This window comes from Stegodyphus dumicola, chromosome 6 (assembly GCF_044657685.1).
Source record: "Stegodyphus dumicola isolate Sdum_Otavi_A_Nest chromosome 6, ASM4465768v1".
In the NCBI taxonomy this organism is placed as follows: domain Eukaryota; kingdom Metazoa; phylum Arthropoda; class Arachnida; order Araneae; family Eresidae; genus Stegodyphus; species Stegodyphus dumicola.
Window position 1 is genome coordinate 123726410 of NC_140773.1, and position 23157 is coordinate 123749566.

The 23157-nt window shown below is 30.1% G+C and overlaps 1 protein-coding gene across 7 annotated transcripts in view; it reads left to right on the forward strand.

Moving 5' to 3' along the window:
- Positions 1 to 23157, forward strand: part of LOC118190863 (ATPase family gene 2 protein homolog A) — a 99702-nt gene that overhangs the window by 16284 nt on the left and 60261 nt on the right. For 5 of the 7 annotated variants that reach the window (XR_015041714.1, XM_085818885.1, XM_035361648.2 and 2 more), the window contains exons 3-6: positions 3974 to 4507; positions 15375 to 15492; positions 22744 to 22800; positions 22882 to 22999. Coding sequence is in view for 6 of the 7 variants with exons in the window: in XM_085818885.1 (XP_085675011.1) it covers positions 3974 to 4507; positions 15375 to 15492; positions 22744 to 22800; positions 22882 to 22999 (827 nt within the window). In the remaining variant the exon portion in view is untranslated. Of the gene's footprint in view, positions 1 to 3973; positions 4508 to 5963; positions 6739 to 8948; positions 9100 to 15374; positions 15493 to 22743; positions 22801 to 22881; positions 23000 to 23157 lie in introns of those variants that run through there. The other 2 variants (XM_085818888.1, XM_085818887.1) reach the window with 2 other exon arrangements.

Below are 23157 nucleotides of genomic sequence, written 5' to 3' on the forward strand. Positions count from 1 at the left end.
GACGATGTTGGAATGCCAAGTTTACTGATGTGCTGAAGAAACATGGCATGATACAAAGTAAATCTGACAACTGCCTGTTCATACGAAATGACTATGGACATAAGATGCTGATGGCGCTTTATGTTGATGATGGCATTGTCGCCATCATCAACATAAAGCACCATCAGCAAAGTGTCTTCAAATTCTTTACCTAATTTTTATCAAATTGAGTATTTTTTTTTTCGATTCAAATATACGAAACTACATTATAAGTAAATCATAAAATTTTTAAATGATTAACTTTCACCTTAAAATGATTTAAGCAAAATATTACCATCAATAAATCATAAAACAATGCAATTACTTACAAATGCAAAATTACTTTAAAACATAACTTACTCAATTAAAAACTTTGATTTTGTAACTTAATACCATTTCAACATCTTTGATGAGTTTTGATAATATTCCGTTCTTTGAATAAGAACACTGAAAAATGCTAGAGTGCAAAACATTATTTTGTTCATATTTTCACATTTCACTGATAAGTGTTCTAGCACTCTAGATGTTTCAAAGCACTCTAGATGTTTAATTTTCTTTTATGCGATGATTGGAAATGCATAAACATTGTGAATATTCGAAGCAAGCAAGATTCATTAAGCATATTTCACTATGTTGTGACACTGACCTTGATTCGAAGCACTTTTTCTTCTCTTTTAGATTTTGAATTTACAGATACTCGATGACTTTCAAAGCATATTTGAGAATGCCGGAAACAAATTTGATGATTCACTGGAAATTTGAGGCAGCAGAGTTCGAAGACCATTCGAGAAACTTTCACCAGGTTTATCCTGTCTTGACTTTTAAAATTGTAATGATTTTAAAATGCATAGATGAAAACATTAGATTTTTTAACAGCTTTCGATATACATCATGACTGAGAAGACTGTAGCTGAGTGGAAAATCATGATGACACATTTAGCACAACTGAGCTTGAAGAATCAGAATCTTTATTTTTTATGAATATCAAATCATTCTTTTCCAGATAAGATATTTCTTAATTATGGTTTGTAACCGTTCCTGTGTGCTCTGTTAATAAATCCTTTTAAAGCTAGCCGGCATTAGTGTCTATTGAGGAACGGCTACATCACATTGGCCCCACGTTGGGCGCCAATGTGATGTAGCCATTCCTCAATAGACACTAATGCCGGCTAGCTTTAAAAGGATTTATTAACAGAGCACACAGGAACAGTTACAAACAAAAGAAATATACATAAAAAATGAAACATATACCAAATGGAACATCAAACATTGAGAATAACATAACATAGTAAGCTATCATCATGGCGGCTGGAGGTCGACTGACTTTTTTTCATATCGCCACGAGATGGCGTTTTAAATAAAATAGTTCGGTTACAGTTCATGAGTTCATGGCGTGAATAAAATAGTTCAATTACACTTAAATAGGTCTGTTACAAGTTGAATATAAGTTCCACTTTGAAGTACGATATCATCTTAGGCAAATAAGCAGCAGCATGGAACAGCAGCATGGAACAGCAGCATCTTGCCAGCAGGAAAGTGTGAGTGAAAGAGAATGCTGCAACACAGAGGAAGAAGGGAGACAGTCAATAGTTACAGTTTGAGTTAGAGAAAGTTTTGGTTTCAAGTGATTTGATTGGACAAGAGGTATTTGCATTGAAACATTATGTAACGTAGAAAGATCTCAAATCCAGGAGAACAGATGAATTTAGGGGCTGAGCACCAAATCTACGAGGGCCATCCAGGAAGTAGATTACGTTTCCGTCTGTGTCCGCTAGGGGCGGGGCTAGCGCGGCCATCTTGGGGTCAGAGCGTTGCGCAGCTCAGTCTGCATCTAGCCGTGCTAGTGAGAGGTTCGTGCTGTGCTCCGTTCAGATACTGTGACGGTTTGAAATGTCTGCGTTAATTGAAAATCCCGCGAGCTGCGAGGTGCGCTCAGTAATAAGGTTTCTGACTGCAAAAAACTGTAAACCGATAGAAATCTATCGGCAGCTTCGTGAAGTGTATGGGGACAACATTATCACTGAAGGTGGAGTGCGTCAGTGGGTCATAAGATTTCAAAATGGCCGAACCAATGTTCACGACGAAGATCGAAGTGGGAGACCCAGCATAGTGACCGCCGAACTTCTCGAAAAAGTCGATGCTAAAGTCCGTGAAAATCGAAATTTCACAATAACGGAACTTTCTTTGAGTTTTCCACAAATTTCGCGAAGTTTGTTGCACGAAATCATCAGCGAAAAGCTTGGTTACCACAAGTTTTGTGCAAGATGGAAGGCAAGAAGAGGTAACGAAGTGGTTGAAGGCGCAGGCGGCCGAATTTTTCGACGAAGGAATTTCCAAGCTCGTACATCGCTACGATAAATGCCTTAATTTGTATGGTGACTATGTAGAAAAGTAGTATTTGAGTGTGGCTCATCTGTATATAATAAAATTTGTTTCCTATACTTTGTTTATTTTTTTATTCCAAAACGTAATCTACTTTCTGGATAGCCCTCGTAGAATGTTAATTTTGAAGTCGCCAATTATTTTTTTTAAAACAGCTATCATATTTTGTTTCATCTTACATATATAAAATTGCATAATAATAATTTACTTATTTTTCAAACTAACTGATTGACCTATTCAGCTTAACTACACTTGACTTTCACTGGTGCCATAAAAATAAAGCATCTAGGTAGCCAACTAAAATTATAAATTGAAAACTCTGAACTCAGTGTTGGAGGAACTGTTTGATTGATCTAAACCCAAATGAAACCTAAACATATCCTTAAAATCAGTTAATTCAATCAAAAGTCAAATTCACACCTATTTGACATTAAAGAGAAATAAATTGTCGTCGCTAGTGCTTGGGTAATTAGAATGCTATCTCTTAAAAAAAAAAAAAAAAAAATACTTCAAAACACATAAACTAAATAATCAATCAATTTTGTAAATCTCTAGAGCTATATTACAAATTACTTTCCATGAATTCAAACTCTCAAAAACCAGCAAAGAAATATTCATACATATCAGTCAATCAGTTCCCCATAAATAATAAAATGAGTTTAAATAATTTCTTGGCACCTTCAAATAACCAAATAATTCACAGTAATCATTCTTCGATAATGACAAATATAAAAGAAGTGGTGAGTATATGTATAACATAAATTGTGTTATGTAATTTTTAACTTATAAAAATAGTTAATGATACCCTAGTTAGTCTCCAGTGTTTTTTAAAAGCCATAGACTCAACCAAATAGAGTGACTGGACAGACCATCAAGTAAAATAACTCAAATAACACATACAGTATTAAGTCAGTAACACATTTAATTATTTTCTAGATTAAATAAACATTTGATTAATTTATCAGCTCCCTGCAGTATTTTTCTTAAGATGCATTTAAATACATAACTTTCAAATCGCTAAATAAAACACTTTCATCATTCATATTAATCTTATCGGAATATTACTTTTGCATTCCATAGTTCACAAATTTTCTAATCATTCATTTACATACGCATTAAAATAACTGGTTGTTACTTAAAATTTCTTAATTATTTTGTTTACTTATGTACATTAAAACATCTGAGCATTACTTATTTGACTGTGGTTTGAAATTTTCTACTAATGTTGTTAACTCTGGGGCAGGGCATGAAACTCTTCCCAAATTTGGTAGATGCAGTATGTAAAAGATGTATCATTCACACATTAAAAGCATAAAAAATATAATTACCTTAATGTCACTGAACCTTAAAATATTATCTAAGCACTCTTTAAAGGAGAGAAAATCATGCTTATTCGTACTCATCATGCTTCATGATATTTTACAGAGATTTATATGCCATTATTTTCACTTGAATTTTGCATTTGTGTAAAAGTGGATATTTTGTCATATATTATATTAACATAAAAATTATATGATTAAATTTATTTATAATAATGGCTCATAATTTTATATCTATGTTAATTTTTTTATAGCTTACATATATATTACAGAGGGAATGAATTTGAATTTTCGTTTCTTGGGCTATCCATTTTCCATTACTATTGATGCAATAGAAAGTTCTGCCATAAGCTCTGAAAATATGAAAGCTCCTGAAAGAAAGAAATCTAAAAAGACTTTAGATGATATTTGTATGAGGTTAAAATATCTGAATTTGAATGAAAGCAATAGTTCCAGTGTAGAAGATTCTATCAATGAAAGTCACAGTACTAGCTTTTCAGCACTTTCCAGGAAGTCTTTTCAGTGCTCAACGCCAAAATCTTCAAAGCCTGGAGTATTAAACAAATCATCTGTTGCTGAACATTTTCGATCAGTTTCAAATGTGGATAAATGTTCTGTTCTTGTGTCACAGTATTTTTCAATTAATAAGCATACAAATTTTCATGTTGATTTAAAAAAATGTAATGAATATGAAACTTTCTCAAGTAGCACTAAATTTGAAAATTTGCATGGTTTAGAAAAGCAAATTTCTGAGATCAAGGTCTGCATCAACTCAATTATACATGCAAGTAAGTTTTAATATATTATGTTTTTTCATGTGTTTATTATTAGATAGGAAGTTATTTATGTGTTATTGTTGTGGCTATTTTAAATAATACTTACATGGAGGAAATGAAAGTTTCTGAAACTTCTTTCTAGCACTAGGCTCGTTAAAATCTGTATCAGAATTAATTTACAAAAGCTTTGAATTTTATTTGCTGCAGTGGATAAAAAATGAAAAAAAAAATCATAAAATATAAAGTAAGTGAGATACAAAAAAAAAAAAAAAAAAAAAAAAAAAAAAAAAAAAAAAAATGCATATAAATTTATTTGATTATTGATTGCTTAAAAATGTTTTTTTTTTTTAACACATTATGAGCAGGAGCAGGTATTTGTACTCGTTTTGCAGATTGCCACTTATAAGCAGGATGGGTACTAGTACCTGTTTCTCGGATTACCATTTAAAAGTGAGGCAGGTATTAGTACCCATTTAAAATCAGCACTTTTAAGTGACACAAGGGAAAAAAATAGTGTTTCATATAATGTATGGATTGGTATATTTTTATTAGAACAGATTTTTAACTTAGTCAACTTATTTGTAATCAACTTGTATAAATATCTCTTATGTGGTGAGACATCTACATATCCTTCAACACATTAGTTGATAACACTGCATTTCTGAAGTTTTCATATTACATCGTATGTTACTATTATTCATATTACCGCTAAGCAACATAGTTGCATATGATAGATAGACCATACAAAATGCGTTAATTATAAAATCAGTGGAGATGAATAAATAGAGCATAAAAGCTTAAATGAAATTTTTTGAAAGTTATTTAATTAAAAAATACATTCAGTAAGCACCCTTTTAACCAGCTACCTTGAAACTGGACTTTTGATTGAGTAATGAAATGATTGGTTGAATCAAATGATGTGAAAACATCACTTGAGCAGGGAAGGGAGGAAATTATAAAAGCGGTAGCTCACACAAATTTATTACATCTCTGTGTTTTTAAATTGAATAATCATAGCATACATTTTTAAAAATGTATGTTTAAAGAAAGAAATACTGCATTCAAAGAGAAATCAATAGTTCTTTCTTGGGGTAGGTTGTAGCATAGCCTTTTTTAAAAGTGAAATTGCCAATTCCTTTACTGCTTTTGCTTTGACATCATTTACATTTTCTTCTTTTCGTTTTTGGATTTGTCATCTTTTTCATTGGCTTTGCCAATAAATACTTGAATATTTCATCATTGTTTAAGAATTAATTGTTTTTAAACTAGTCATCAGAAGTTGTAACACCTGGAGTGGTATCCATCTAATTATGTGTTGTCAACTGCCATAATTTAAGGTACTTGTTCGGAGCATTAAATTATCACCAATTTTGTGTAGTGGCAATTTTTGCGCCAAATATTGCTGCTACCCAAAGCCAAAGAATTGGACAAACTCGGTATCCATGTACATATCGACCTATTTTTCACTTGAAAAACAATCGGAGAATAGCACAAACTAAGCATTGCCCACTCCCTTGACTTTGTCCATGTACACATCAATCTATATTCACTTAAAAAGTCAAAGCAGCCAACAAAAAATATATAATCTCAATAAACTACTTTTTAAATCAAACAATGAATTAACATAAAAAAGGAAATTCGTCTTCGCACTACACAAAGGAAATATCCACTTACCTTATTTAGTTCCATGTCTTCAGTCAAACAAAATTCCTTAACAACATCCAAAAATTTCCTAATTATCTGAACTACAATCTGTATATTGGCATACATAAATTCACAAAAAATAATAAATAGTAAAAAATATCCTTCGACGTTTGACCACACGCATTTCCTTCTCTAACCCAAAAGGCTCCTTAAGAAGAGTCGTATAAATTAGATTCAATGCTCGAAAAAATGTTTTTTTCTTTCTCTACGTCTGCCCCTGTACCATTGCGATGGGGGCAATTGTGTTAATGCAATTGAATTTGTATGGGGTGAAATAAAGCAATCTGTAGGGAGCTGCAGCATGCTGGAGACATGGCAATGGATAAGTTATTAAAAATTACAGAAGAAGCTCTTGAAAGTGTAACGACAGAAAACTGGAAGAAGTACTGCACCCATGTAGAAAACGTACAGAATGACTACTGGAAAAAAGAGGGTTTAATGGAAGATTTATGTGAATCTTTAATTATTTCTTTTGATGAAGAGGATGACACCTTGGATATGCATAGTGACTATGACACAGAATAATAAGAAGTATAGAGGTAAGAAATTTTTCTTTTTACCTCCCCTCCTCCCCAGTGCATCTAATACCCAGTTAAAATCAAAGCGATATAATATTTATTTTATTATAGTCATTATAATTATTTAAGTAACTATAACAATTATTTATCACTGTATAATCATTATAATGAATTAATAAGGATTTTTTATTTTAGTTTGTAAAAATACGCATAGATTTTAGAGAAAAAGGGTAAAATAATTATCAATTGTAATATAATTATAATAATGAAAAGCATACAGTAAAATATAATAACTGAATAATTATAATTACAATTATAATAAAATTTAGTTATTACATTTTATTATAAAATAAAACTAATTTGGATAACACTTGTATTTTTACGAATATATAAATAAATAAATGCACATTAATGCGATGTAATAATAAATGATGATCAGCATATCAGCTAAGGTTACCTAAAAGTACTCTTATGTTTGTGCCCTTTGAATGCTGTTAAAATAAACTGAGGGAAAATAATAAAGGAAAAAAAAATCTCTATGAAATGATTCTACCCTGATTTCATCCACCCTATTTTAAGACTAAATCGGTCCAAATGGCACATGCATGTTTGTGCTCATGTTCGCAGTTAAGGTGGTCAAACTATACTTTTCTATTTGCTGGGTACAAGCTCTAAATTGCCAAATATAGCACTTTTTGTTTCCTTAGTAAATATTTCTCAAGTTTATGAAAAAATAAATTTTAAATGGAATGACCTATTCATTTCTTAAAAATGAGTTGTGTTTTGCTTTTGTCTACATTGCTGGTTGTTTGCGTCATCGTCAAAATGCAAATCTCATGTTGGCAAAATGGTTGCCTGACTTATAAAAATTGGCCATGTGCTACCCTTTTGCATTTTGGCATCTCCACTATTTTTTTTCTTTACTGTCAAACTTATCTTTTAGTTAGGAGAAATGTCATGCAGCCATACTATTGTTAGAAATTTCAGCAAACTTGATCATCTGTAATGTGAAATTTCCCATATAAGAGTTTCTCTTCCCACTAATCCTTCAGACAAAAACAAAAGTGCACAGATACCACAGATCATATGCAAGGTTGCAAATGGATGGGGAAAATGTGCTAGCTTCAGATAGGATTACCAAAGTTAAAATATTTCTTACAGAATTAGACAAAAACAAAAGGGTACAGATACCACAGATCATATGTAAGGTTACAAATGGATGGAGAAAATGTGCTAGCTTCAGATAGGGTTACCAGAGTTAAAATATCAACATTGGTATTTGCTGTTTTACTTTACAGTGATTTCAGTGGATAATATTCCATCCCTGTTACCTGCTTGGCAATATTTTCGCCCACATCATGACATGTTTGAATACTACAGGATTATTATTATTATTCTTATTATTATTTTTTCATTTCAGTTTATGTACAGTTTTTGAATTTGGCTAAATTTTTGAAGAAAAATGCTCTTTTGACTGATGGACTGGCTAATATTCAGAAATATGATATTTTACGTGAATAATTTCAGTATGCAAGAAATTTACAGCTGATTGATTTGTTCTGTACTCAGTAGTGTACTCAGTAGTGAGTCTCATTCAACGTATTTCTTGTGAGTTGGCATAAGAGCTATCATGTGAATGAAATTTTATGCTCTACACTGCAATTGTAACTGTTCCTTTCTAAGCTTATCATTTATTGTGTAAACACCAACATGAGATTTTTCCAAGAAGTCTTTTGAAGCATTTGTGCCATGCTTTGACTCGATTTTGTGTTTTTGGAATAGAGTATCAAAATTTACTTGTTGAATACAGACCAGAACTCTCAAGAAAATAGAGGAGGCCTTCAAATAATCCTTCCATTTTTTGTATTCCACACAATTTTACCATATACATAATTATCCTGAAACCACTGTACTTGTTGAGAATCATATTATTATTTCACTGCAAATTGTAATGCTTAACTCTTAGGATTTGGCAACTAGTTTTTAAGGTATATATTCAAAAGGAAAATGTTTGTAAGCCAAATTTAAGTAATTCAAAACGTATCTTAATTTTACTCCTGTATGTAAACTTCTGTAAATAAATATATTTAAGTTATTGGATTATATTAACTTTGTATGTCGATAGTCAACATTATGTGGCATCTGCAAGAAAAGTGTTTATCTATTATGAATTAAGTAATTAGAACTTTCTGCGATATTGAAATTTCATTGTTGATACATTTGAGCATATGTAACTGAAATTAAAAATGAATGAAATGAAGAAGAATGATAATGTAGATAATGTTATGGATAATTTGAAGAAAGAAAGAACAAATTTATGTTGCCAATTTACGACTGCTTGTAACCAGTTCGATGAGTTGACAGCTGATACCAAGATTGAAAGTGAGCATATTTCAGTCATATTTAATAAAATTTTGGATAAGTCATAGCATTTATTTAAGATTGATTCTGAACTTCATGATCATATAGAATATAATGATGACAATCAAATTGAGTCATATAGGAGTCATTTCATATAGGGTTCAAAATTATATTTGAAAAGTATGTACAATTGCCTGACAATGAAATCTCTTGTTCTAGTTCAGTTTCTGGCTTGAATTTAAAGCTTTTTAAGCTAAATTTAAAAGAATATGATTAAGCTCCTAGAACATGGGTTGCATTTTGGGGACAACATGGGTTGAATTTCTCTTGCATCCATGTTAATGATAACATATGAAAAGATAAATCATCATCCGCCATCATGGGGTAACATGCAAAAGAAAAACCAAAAAAATATCAATTTCTTTAGATTTGATGTGATGCAGTCATTGATCACTTGACCATGTCTTCAAATGGTCAGCTGAAATGGCTGTCTTATTAGGTACATCTTGGCATCCTATTTTCTCAATATCATATCTATGATCCAGTTTGATAGCTGTAACTTTGTAAGGTCCATGAAGTTTAGGTCTTAATTTCAATCCTGTCCACTACCGATTTCTCAGCATGTCTACTAAATCACCTATCTTATATAGTCTGGGTTTCTTGCTTGTTGAATTATTTACTAATCTCTTCTTGTAACTTCAAAATATTTATTTATTTATTTATTTATTTATTTTTTTTTTTTGCATTCTACCTCATTTCATCACATTCTTGCATTAATTGATTTAAATATTCTTCATTCAGTTTATCACTAATCCTGAAATTTTCTTTTTTCTTCATTTTCATACTTACAAACAGTTCAAACGGAGAATACTTTGTGCTTCTTTTGGTTGTACTGTTGATTATTCTTGACACATCTGGAACATACTTAAAACATTTCTTAGAATCTTCATGTGACAACTTTGACGAAACAGGAATTAAAATCCTATGGATCTGCTCAGTTTGTCCATTTCCTCTAGGTATACCAGTAGTAGTAATTTTGATTTGCTCTTCCTTCTTTGGTGCAATAAGTTTCAAATGACACTATTATAAATGGCACTATTAATACCTCTGTCAGAAATGATTCTGTTATGATTTCCAAGTACAGTGTTGTAGCCTCAATTTTGCTATGACTTCCTGCATAAATGAAGATTTCACTGGATAAAAACCTGGTGAACTTTATGAAAATGTTGACCACAGTGAAAATGTTTTGGTATCTCTTATTCATTAAAGAGGTCCAACAAAATCAACATAATGTGCCTTATGGAAGGTTTTCATTCACTGTAGGGTTTAGAATCCCCTCTGCTTTTCCTTGGCTCTTGTTGTATAGTGTGTACTATACACAATTTGCAGTTACCCAGGTCATGAAGGGGTTTGGCTATCTTAGCATAAAGTGGAATAGATTTATGAAAATATCCTGTTAGTCCTAAAAAGCTTTGTAGATTTTTTGGCTGAGTAAAATTTTGAAAAGCAATAGTTTTGAAAAGTGATGGTCAGTTCTGTTTCCAATGACATGTCCCCAAATTTTATTTTTTGTTTTAAAAATTGACATTTTCTGAAAGTTATTTGTAATCTGTACTCTGAAGCAAATTTTTTTCTAATTTCTATAAAAAATTGATATTCATTCTTAGTTGATAAGATTATATCATCCGTATAGATAATTATATCATCCATATCATTTAGCAATTCTGTAAACATTGAATAAGTATACCTTTGGAAAACATTCAGACTGATACACAGTCCAAAAGGAGCTTTAAGAAATTCATAAATACCATTATGTGTTATGAATGCAGTGTATTTTCTGCATTTTTCATTGATGTCTATGTGGAAAAAGCCATTTTTTTAAATCTAGTGCGCTGAAGACCTTTGCCTGTTCTAAGCGATCAAGGATTTCTGGAATTAAAGACGGGGAATTTGTCTTTAGTGTTTATTCTTGTTTAAGTTTTTATAATCAATTTGTAATAGATATGAGTTATCTTTCTTTTACTCAAAACTATAGGTGCTGGATAATTTGAACTACTAGGCTTTATTACATCATCATTCAACCACTCTTGAATTTGCTCATCAGTAATATTTTTGCTCCGTGAATGATTGTATCTTTGATTTTGACAAACCAGAGTTTCATGGTGTAAATTTATTTGCATCTTGAAATTGGATTGTGTGTTTTACAGGCTGATATGAATTCATAATTTATATAATTTAATTTATATAATATTTCTCTTTGTTCAACATTCAAGATGTGAGTTAAATCAGTCTCATTAACAGAAATTGCATCACTATGTGGGTAAGGCGATTCAATTCTAAGTGACTTCCGCTTTCATGAATAAAAGAACTATCATTGTTTGCATTGAGAGACGATATCCGATTCCAACAACCTATAAATACTACTCACTGATACAGTGATGTTTTTAGGTTACGCATTACCCAACAAGTTACTATGTGGTTATGCTCTTATCAAATTCACATTAATTTTATTCTGTTGACAGCTTATTTGAAGATGATTCTTAGTGATGGATATGTTTAATCGATTTACATCCAAACATAACACAATTTGATTGCATAATGACTTAACGACATAAACTTTTTGTATGAATTGAAAAACCATCGATTCAAATTTGAGAAGTAAAAAAGCCTATGGGAGAAATTTCCTTCAATTCAATGGCCATTAATATTGCATTTCTAGGATTTAATTTGGGGATCCAGTTTCTTTATGTAACTCTACTCTGCATATTGTGACATCTGAAGCAGTGCCAACCAAACTGTTAATTAAATGATAATTTCTACAGTTTTCATAATTCTACCATTATCCATAATTTTCTGAATCAAAGATATTTCCTTCTCAAGAATTTCATTTTGAATAGAAGTACAGCCTGTTGATTTATGTCCCAACTTCTTACATTTTATTCCTTTTGTTTTGTTTTTATACTCAGTTGATTTGTGACCCAGTGAAGTTAAAACACTTCACTTTATTTACATTAGATTGATTTTGATTTGATGATGGGGGCTTTCTTTTATCTTAAGTTTGTGCTTTTGCTTTTAGTTTCTAAACTTATCTGCTCACATTTTCTTATAAAGTTTTAGCTTCTGCTTAAATTCAGATATATTTCACAACCGTAAAATATGTTTTTTTTTGTATTACAGGATCTGGTATGCCATCGATAACATATTTAAGTAATAAAACATCTTCAATGCTATCTTGCGAATACATTTCCTTCATCTTAAAAATATAATACTCTAAAGATTCATTAGGCATTAATTTACATTTAGACAACATTTTGTGCAATTCAGCTGAATTAAAAGCTCGACCAAATTGAGATTTCAAATGATTTTTTTAGCTTACAGTTTTGGGTTCACTTTGAACAAGTAATTTTGCTTTACCTTTCAGTGACTTTTTAGTGAAAACTAGCTTATGCAAATCACTAAATTTTGAAGAATATATAACATCTTCAAACTCATCAATCCATTTATCAAAATTTTTATATGCGTTTCCAGAAAAAGGAATAACAATATTTTCAGTATTGGAAAAATTGATGGGAGGTTTAAAATATTCTTGAATTGAAAGATGCACACTTTTATTTACTTGAGACTCATCAAAACCAGGATTGACTGTTTGATTATCATCAAGCATTTCTTTGGAAATTCTATTGGGCTTAATAGTTTCATTTTCATTATTACTATTTTCTTCATGCAAAACATTTTGACAATAATACAGATAAATAGCATAGCAAAGCGACAATTCATGTTACTATTTCTGTTTTTGAACTCTAAATTTATGCATAGTACCTAAAAAACTTTAATTAACTCATATAAAGTAAAATTATTCTGTACAGTATCTACTTTCTTGTTAAATTCTTCATAATTTGGTTAAAATATAAAGCCAGAAAACTCACTTAATCTTTTCCTTTTATTTCTGTCACCCTTAAAATTAAAAGTAAGTTTATACAAAGTTCTGATTTCAGAAGTTTTACCATTCTTAAAAACTGCTTCCAATTCTGGAATTTCAGCTAACTTCATATTAAAAAGAAGGTTTCACTACTCACCCAAAAGATAGATTGTCATGAAGTTGTAATCCACAGTTCGCTAGAACTCACAATCAAAACACTTACAGTCAAACAGTCACAGTTCGCATGCTGCTATTGGCTTGAGTGCTATCGATTTCAATTTTCAGGATCAGTTCAGGAAATTCCTTGATTCACTCTCTATAGTCGGGGGCCAGTTTTCTTGTGGAGTGTAAACAGAGAGCACAATAGAAAATTTAAAATGTGCTACTTTATTAACTTTTTATTAACTAAACTATTGTGATTAAATAAATAAAAGTGGCTAGCTAGGATTTGGTACAAAGTTGCTGGACAACCCCACAAGACTATGATAGTCCGTACACGTTCACAGTCACATAACCCATTTCACTGGATATCCCTTGCATGTATCGTACTCTATCGTCTCTTGCACAAAGTTCAAATATGCTCAAATGCTGGCTGAACACTATTATCTGGAAGGCCATCTACTTCCAAAACTTTTGTAAGGCTCATCTGTCTCATGTCTTCTGTTCTGACCGTCTTGCTCTCATCCACACCCACTGCTCATCTGATAATGTGCTGGTAGCAACCTTGAGTGATGTCACTTCCAGATCTCCCAGCTGTGTGTAAATTCTTACATGTATTAGAAATTATTCATCACCAATAGTTCCAATTTCTAATGGAATATCAATATTTTTCAAACTAATTGGTAGTGAATGCAAAACTTGTTTATGAGCTCTTTTTCTTTATAACTTGGTGTAGAGCTTGGCAGCTAGTCATTGCAGGATGATTTTGCCTTTCTCTTGAATAATTTGTGCTGCTGTTTTGTAAGCTTGGTGAGTGTTTCATTCAATATTATCTATTACTACAGCAAAATCCTTTTCTTTCTGTCTTTATTATTATTTTTTTTTAAATTTTTTTTTTTAGTATCAGGTCCATGACTGTTCCCTTTGGATCTAAAGGTGGTGTTGTCCAGTTGCAGGTACAGTGTTTGTGTATCCTCCACAATTCAAAGTTATGTGCTTCTCATAATATCAGTACTGCTATTTTTTGTCTTTCTACATCAAATAATCATCAATTAAAAGGACCCCTTTTTGAAGATACAGCTTTGCACATTTGAGCCACTTTTCAAAAGTACGAGTAATATGTGTAACCCGTAATGCACCCACCTAATATGTTTTAAGGTATGAAACAGGAGAGATAGTAAGAGACTAGATGAATGAGACACAATTTAATGTTTTAATTTTATCTATAGTATTTCAGCAATAATGCTTCACCAATAAGCATTACTTTTTGCATTCTTTCTTTGGGTTCTGTGCACAGAATTTGGGAGACAAAGTTACTCCCTCTCCCCCTGCACTCAGTTAGTGACTGGAAGCACTAACAATACATCTCTAGAAGATTCCAGGCAAACGAACCTATTGGGCACTTGAGTTGTCGGGTGAGCAGATTACCTGATGCATTACTGAGAAGGATGTCCAGCTCAAGATGAAGTTTAAGCTTGTGTTAAGAAAAGTTGGAACTTTGTGTTTTTTTGGCTGATATTATCTGCTATCACTGCTGTTGTCCTGCACATTTTCATTTATCCTTTTTGTGCCTGTAGTTACCAAGCAGATAAAACAGCTGACACTGGTAATTTGGCTTGTGTTCAAATCATGGAGAATAAACTTGCTGCATGGGTGTAATCTCAGAATTTGTTAGTAAAGGCTGTGTAGTCTAAAAGTTGTCAATAAAGCTCTTTAAACAAATGATTAATAAGATATATTTTAATAATGTTTAATTTTTTTCTGTTAATAAGCAGGAGAGGAAGTGGGAGTTTTTATGGTTTTTAAATACATAGTTCTTATTGCTTTTAAATTTAGATATATAGAAACTAATTCCTGCTGATTTTAAACTTGAATGAAAGACGGTGATTTATGTCATGTTTTGTAATTTCAGTCTTGTGCTACCACTTTATTTTATTTATAATTATATCCTTTTTAACTGAGATAAGGTTTCACTGATTTCTTATAAATCTACTTTTCACAGTTACAAAAGGGAGGAGTTTATATTTTAGAATACATAAAATTCATGTTTCTAAGAAAAGAAAAACTTGTATCAGCTATTAGGTCAATATTATATATTCTTTTAAAATTATTTGCTATCATTATTTGCAATTAATCATTTGTGTATATTGCATATTATATTTATTTCTATGCCACAGTTACATTATAAATTGAAACAACATAATATTTTAAATTTTAGATCCTGAAGAGCATGTAAGAGGTTTATTGCTACTAGGCCCAAGTGGTACTGGGAAAAGCTCTGTTGCAGAAGCTATTCAAATGGAATATAAGATACCTATTTTTGTCATAAAACATAGGTATTTAAGCAATTACTTTTGAATTAATTTCAATACATAAATAGCAGAATATGATAACATGTGTTCAGTGAAAGAAATTAACTATATTTTGAATCTATTTTAAAATATCATGCAAATATAAACATTTTGTGCATTATTATTATGTGTATATTTCGAAGTAATACATCTTAAAAAGATTGGACTGAAATCCAAGCTAGGGCTAGGTTTGAAATCCTAATATGGGCTGGCTGCTTAGGATTCTTCATAATTTAACTATAATCGAAATATGAATCAGTTTCCCATAAAAGTCCTCCACAAAAGCATTTCTCCTCTAGGAGCCATTGAATTTGAAACTTTAAACCTCAATTAGGAAATATAATTGTTCAAGAAAGAACATAAAGAACATATATTATGAGATAATTTATTTGAAATAATATGGGGCAGCAAAACTTTATGAAATAGTAAGAATATCAAAAACAAATCCAGATTTTAGCCATTAACCAAGGAGCTCAACTTGCAGCAATGAGCATAAATGAACACAGATCATAATACATATTTATGACTTACAGATATCGTGCACATTTAGGACTTAAGAATTGCTTAATCTTGCAACTGCCAAAGGGTTAAAGTGGGTAATGTGTTCTTTACTAACTCCTGCACATATATTGTAATGGGGATTTGTATATTCAATAAGTTGGTTAATTAGAGATTTGTTGAGTAAGTTTTACTTCTCTGCAAATATGGTCTTGTTATCTCTGACAGCAATCTCATGCAGCAAAAGTTCCAAATGGGATTCAGAGCAAGAGATTTGATTGGCCAGTTTATTCACTAAATGACTTTGATTTAAAACAAATTTTCAAGCAAGTTTGCTGAATGTAGATATTAATTATCACCCATGAATAGACAAATTGAATCCATATGCATCACTAAAGGATCTTACATAGCATTACAGGACTTCATCTTGACTTCCTTGGTTGAATATGTGCAGAGGAGTCTCTCTCTCCTCGATTTTATACCTCTCTGTTTGATCAAATTTGTATTCTTATAATATTCAAATTTGTTAATGCTTCCCAACAGCATAGTGTACCACTGTAACATTGCAAACATATTACACTGTGATATTTGCAATGTCACATCCAAGTCATAATGCCACAGTGACATTGCAGGTGTGTCCTTATGTCTGCTTGTTGTGATACCATACGATGGATTCCCAGACGAAAGCCCACTGGACGAAAGTGCACGCGACAAAAGCCTACTATGATAATTGCCCACGCGACAAATACCCACATCGATGAAAGCACACATTGATGAAAGCCCACACTGATAAAAGCTCACGTTGATAAAAGCTCACATAGATATAAGCCCATACTGATAAAAGCGCACATAATCAAAAGAGATTTATGCTTTTTTAATTCTTTTTATATATTTATAATTTTAATTATAATAAATGGAGTATTCGGATCTAAATTTTAATGTCTCAAATATGTCTGTTTGTATATTTTATCACTACTTTATTTGTTTAGTTTATTAGGTTGAAAGCAAACTTTCTACTCTCACTACTCAGCAAATTCTTACATGCTGAAGAAGATTTTATGATGCTACCTTACTTTAATTAATGCCTTACTTTGCCACCTATGTCATTCTTTCGCCCGCAGGGGCGGTGCTTACACATCTCTTTATTTATAAATAAACGTTATTGGCCGAGGCCGAAGAAATATTGGTTTATACTCTATGTAGTAGACACCAAAAGTTAGAACGGATGACTTGACTTGACTTCTGATTAAGTGATTAGCTATAACGTTTCGATGATAAATCTGAAATTGCATTTTATTATTTATTTACTTATTTAACTTTGGTATTTGTTTGTGAAAATGAAAAATATTATGGAGTTTCTCACATGCTATTTTTAAGGTAATATGGCTGAGATTAAGTATAATTATGTTTCATTATTAAAACTATTAACTTTTTAATTAAAAGCACTTGAATTTTATTTTATTTTATTTATTTATTTATTTATTTTTTTTTTTTTTTTAGTTTTTCCTTTAGTTCCTTTTTAGTTTTTCCTTTAGTTCCTTTTTAGTTTTTCCTTTAGTTCCTTTTTAGTTTAGGAATATTAAAACAGTTAAGCACAATGAAAACTTGGCTAAGAGATATTTTATTCTTTACTTTAGACTGAGCTTATTATCAAAGTTTAAACATATTTCTCATTGAAAGCTGCTTTGAATGTAACAATTATTTGATTCACAGTTTTAAAGGATTTTGGTTGTAGATATGGTGATCTTAGAAATGTGATATTCGCTGGCAATTTTCGTTTATGTTCACAAAAAATGCAGGTCTCTTTCAAAAGGTGACCTCTTAGAAATGTCCCCAATAGATATAATTTACTATAATTATTTTCTAATGGATAATGGAATTAATTTAATCTAATGTTGATTAGAAAACTGCTATTTACAATAGGAAGACTTAAACCACTATAACTGTAATTAAAAGCACTGTAATTTTTCTTTCACAATCAGCTTTTATATAAGATTTGCTGCTTTCTGTGTATTTTCCATGTTATATAACTGATATCCATACATCTTGAACAAATATACAGCAAATGCAAGATAAATTATTAAAAAATTACAATTTGAAACATTAATACTAATTTTCTATTACTATACATAATTCCATTAATGAATGATGAATTTATATAATATGTATACGTAGAATCTAAAAATGATGAACTTTGGACCTGATGACTATAAATATATATTTATGTAGCTACAAAATTTTATTAGATGTTATTATTTTTCTCTGCCATCTTCACAATCTCTAATAAAATGCTACATATTTATTACTATAGTTTGAGGTGATTGTACTTAAATTTGTAGATATGTTGACTTCTAAGAGTTGTTCCATCCCCCCCCCCAAAAAATAAATAAATAAAATGAAAATTTAAAACACTATTCCAAATTGTTGTAGTTGAAAGATTAAAAGGTTACATTTGGAATTCATTTTCTGACAGGGTGTCAGCTGACAGTTTTAATTTATTCAGAAATCTAAAAAAAAAATATCTCTAGAAAATTGCCAAATTAAAATTGTTACATTCAAAACAGCTTTCAATGAGAAATATGTTTAAACTTTGAAAGTTTGATAATAAGCTCAGTCTAAAGTAAAGAATAAAATATCCCTTATTAAAGTTTTCATTGTGCTTTTATATTCTTTAATAGTAATTTTAATTCTCTTTTAATATTCCTAAACTATTTTAATATTCCTAAACTAAAAAGGAACTAAAGGAAAAACTAAAAAGAAATAAAATAAAATTCAAGTGTTTTTAATTTTAAAATTAATAGTTTTAATAATGAAACATAATTATACTTAATCTCAGCCATATTACCTTAAAAATAGCATGTGAGAAACTCCACAATGATATTTTTCATTTTCACATACACATACTAAAGTTAAATAAGGAAATAAATAATAAAATGCAATTTCAGATTTATCATCGAAACGTTATAGCTAATCACTTAATCAGAGAGCAGAAAGTTTGCTTTCAACCTAATAAATTAAACAAACAAAGTTGTGATAAAATAACAAACAGACATTTTTGAGACATTAGAATTCAGATCTGAATACTCCATTTATTATAATTAAAATTATAAATATATAAAAATAATTAAAAAAGCATAAATCTCTTTTGATTATGTGCGCTTTTATCAGTATGGGCTTATATCTATGTGAGCTTTTATCAACGTGAGCTTTTATCAGTGTGGGCTTTCATCAATGTGTGCTTTCATCGATGTGGGTATTTGTCGCGTGGGCAATTATCTCAGTGGGGTCTTTTTTGTGGGCTTTTGTCACGTGCACTTTCGTTCAGTGGGCTTTTGTCTGGTCACCCATACGATGATATTTATTCAGTGTTGTATTGTGACATCATGTTGTGACATTAATGTGAAGTCTCGCTGCAACATTAATGTGAAGTCATGCTGGAACGTTAATGTGAAGTCACACTGCAGTATTGTTGTAATGGTCTACTATGACATTTTGTAGTCACACTGCAATATTGATTTAATGTCATGCTGCGACTTATATGTAACAATGATGTATAAAGTATAACATACCTGCAAATGCAGATTGTATTACACATCATCCAAAACTGATCATCTGTCATTTTCTTAGCATATTCCATTGCATGTATTTTTTAATATTCCCTCTTCAGGTGCAATATAATTTTGCTCTCATACTTTAGGACTCTATTTTAGAACTTAATATTTAAAGACACTTATATTTTTCAATTAAAATTTATGAATTATATTAAAAGTTTGAGTTATTATTAGCTTAATGAAAAGGTAATTTCATTTTTTGATTTAACACCAATGTTTAGTTTCCCAAAAATTGAAATAATTTTTTAAAAATAATTTTTTATTTGGTTGGAATATTTTTTTTAACAAATGTTTTAACAATTTGGCTTTTAATATCTTTTTTTTTTTTCTTTTCTATTTTTCCCTCTTGTAAAAGCTTTTTTTCCCCCCAGAAAATATGCAGCATTAGTAGATTTTAGATTTGAAAATTAGATTAAAAGAATCTATTCTTATACTATATATGGAATATTTACCTATTTGAACATTTTTCCTGTATTAACAAAGCATGAAACATTTCTGAATAAACACATTTTGCAAATCAACGTAATTCAATTTGTAATCAACATCTTTCACTAAATTTTATTTTAATTTTCAGTTTAGTAATTTGTTGTTTAGTGTGCAGTAGTGAACAAATATTTCTGGGTAAAAAAAAAAATTGTTTGAAAACGTGGCTCTAGAAGATACGTCACAAATTTATATTTAGTTATTAAAATATGCATTTTCTTTCACAATTATTTCTTCACTGACAAATTAGTTTAATCGAATTTTTAAACTATAAATTAAAAATAACTCTTACATAGTAGAGCTTCAACATATTTAAATAATTATATTAAATAAAAATTCCATGTAATTAATTTCTTTAGCTAATTAGTTTAAATCCTATAATTTAAATATTTGTGCATTTATTTAAGGCATTTTACTAACCTCAACAGTAAAATTTAAATTTAATACAGTTTTATCCAGTTTATTATGTAAAAACAAAATAAATTTTTACAAATTAATAATCCCAGTTCATAAAACAATTATTATTGCCAAAGATCGGTTACAGGAAATCTGCATTACTTATTCCCGAGAATATAAACTGTACCGTAACCTTCATAGCAAAGCTTAAATAAAGTTATTAGCTCCTAAGGTGAACTGAATGAAACTCAGCTGTTTATTTGAAAAATTTCATAACTTTTAATCAACACATATGACAAGGTAAGTGCACTGTTTATTGTATTCTGAAGTGAATGATATCAGTAATGATAAATATGTAATAGTTAAAGCAAAATTAAAAAAAAATATTATTGAGAATTATTAACATCAGAAAAATATCAGTGGGGTTTTTTTACTATTCCTAAGTTTCTGCATAATGGAATCTGAACTGTTTTTAAACTTGTGCATTTGGAATTATTTTAATATGATTTTTATTGAGCAAAGGTGAAGATTCAGAAATATATTTTGGGATAAAAATGGGTACATGAGATATGCTTTTTCATACAGTTTTTCACGCTTAACATAAATATGAAAACAAGTTCGAGTTAACCAAAAAAATCTGATAACTAATGTTCTAGTTTTTTAGATTATTAATTATTTCTATGTTATCCAAAATTAATCTTGTTTTTTAATAGATTCCAATTTTTGCTTTGATTCGGATAATATGAAAAGATGTTTTATAATGCATACTTTTAAAAAGCTGTTAATTTAATCTAGATGAATCTGTACAGCACAGAGTCATATCATTTCTTGCTGATTCATGCACTTGCTAGTAATGGGGTACAAATACTGCAGAAATAAGGATTTGAAAGGTAATAAAAATGTTTAGTAGAAACAGTGCTGAAATTTATGACAAGTATTAAAATCTGATGGCATGGCTCTGATGCTGGACAAGTGGACCTTCATTTCTTTATTAAAATCATAAATAGTGTCATACTCTATTGATTTGCTTTTTACTGTAAATTGCCAAAAAATTATTAATATTTATTTTAGTATTAATTTTATTTTATTACTTGATACAAATTGAACAAACCTTTTTTTAGTGTAATTGAATTGAGGAGAAATAATTGTATGATTTGTTTAGAAAAGAAAATAATCTTTTATTTACTAGTAAATATAAAAACAGTAATTTTTTACAGTAAATATAAAAACAAGAACATTTCTTTCATTTCAGAATCAACACAATTAAAACTCAATTTCATTTATCTAGTATAGTTCAAATAGAAATGAGTGTTTATGAAAATAAAAAGTAATCCCACTGCTTAATTTTATATGAAAAAGACATATTTTATATTGTTTCACGTCCAACAATTATTTCATGTTTCAGCTACATCAATTTGAAATTTCTGTTAAAATAAGAAAAGACTAATGAAAATGTAAAATTTCTTTGATTAACAGTAGTTACGAAGTCTGTAAATTATTTTCTGATGGCACAAAGACTGTATTTTAAAGCTGTCTTGCCATTTTCATAATCGTCTTTTGCTTTAGAATGGCCAGCATCTCTCCACTTCTAAATTGGGCATTAATAACTTCATCATATTTTAACAAACTAGTTTTTCTCTTGATTAACACTGAAAGCAATTCCTTCAACGCTTCTATGTTTGGATTTTCGTTTTCAGTTTCCTTATTAATTTTGTTACACTGGTTCAGACCGAAGCTCTAATTTTTCTATTTCTCTCTAAGGTTTCTTCCAAACTCATTTTAATTTCCAAAAATAAACTTTATGCAGATAAATCAAATTACTCACCTCCCTTACGGCCAGATGTCACCACAAATCTTGTGAAATAAACTTACTTATATTCCATATTCACATCGGTGGATCTTGATGTCGTATTGTGTTAAATAAAACCACTTCATTTCTTCTAACTACTTTATGAATCAAATATATTTACAAGTATATTACAGACTGGTTTGAGTTACATAATAACTGTTTAATAAAACACCTCTGTATATGACCATACTCAACCACTCTCTCAGAAAAAACTCTTAATTAGCTAAATATACAGGTGGCACAGCGCCCTCTATCTCTTTTTTCTACAGCTTTAAATGCATTAATGATATTTTATTTGTTCAGTCCTATGTATTGCTTTACCTTCAGATGCTTTTTATTAATTATAGATTTTCTGTTGCTAACTTTTTATGTAATTTATTATTATTATTATTATTTTAGCAGTGAAGGGGGATTTAAAAGTAAATTGAGAAAGATATTTAGTCAAGCTGCAAAAGAGTAAGTTTTTTAATAATTATGATGGCATGTTCAGAATGGTAATTTTTATGTGTGTTTTTATTATGCTATTTGCTTTTTCAGATGTCCATGTCTGTTATTTATAGATGATATTGATTCTTTGCTTTTTGACCAATCTGTGTTATCCCAAAATGAAGATGTTGCTTATAATGAGCTTTGTGCTATGCTCAGTAATTTTCTGGTAATATTTATTATTTGATTTACTTTTATAATGTGCTATGTATGAACATTTGCTAATACATTGACGGTATTTGAAGGTTTTAGCAATTGCACATAACCTTCAAATTAATTAACTTTGAAGCATGGGTAAATGAATGTTTCTGCCCTTGTTACATACAT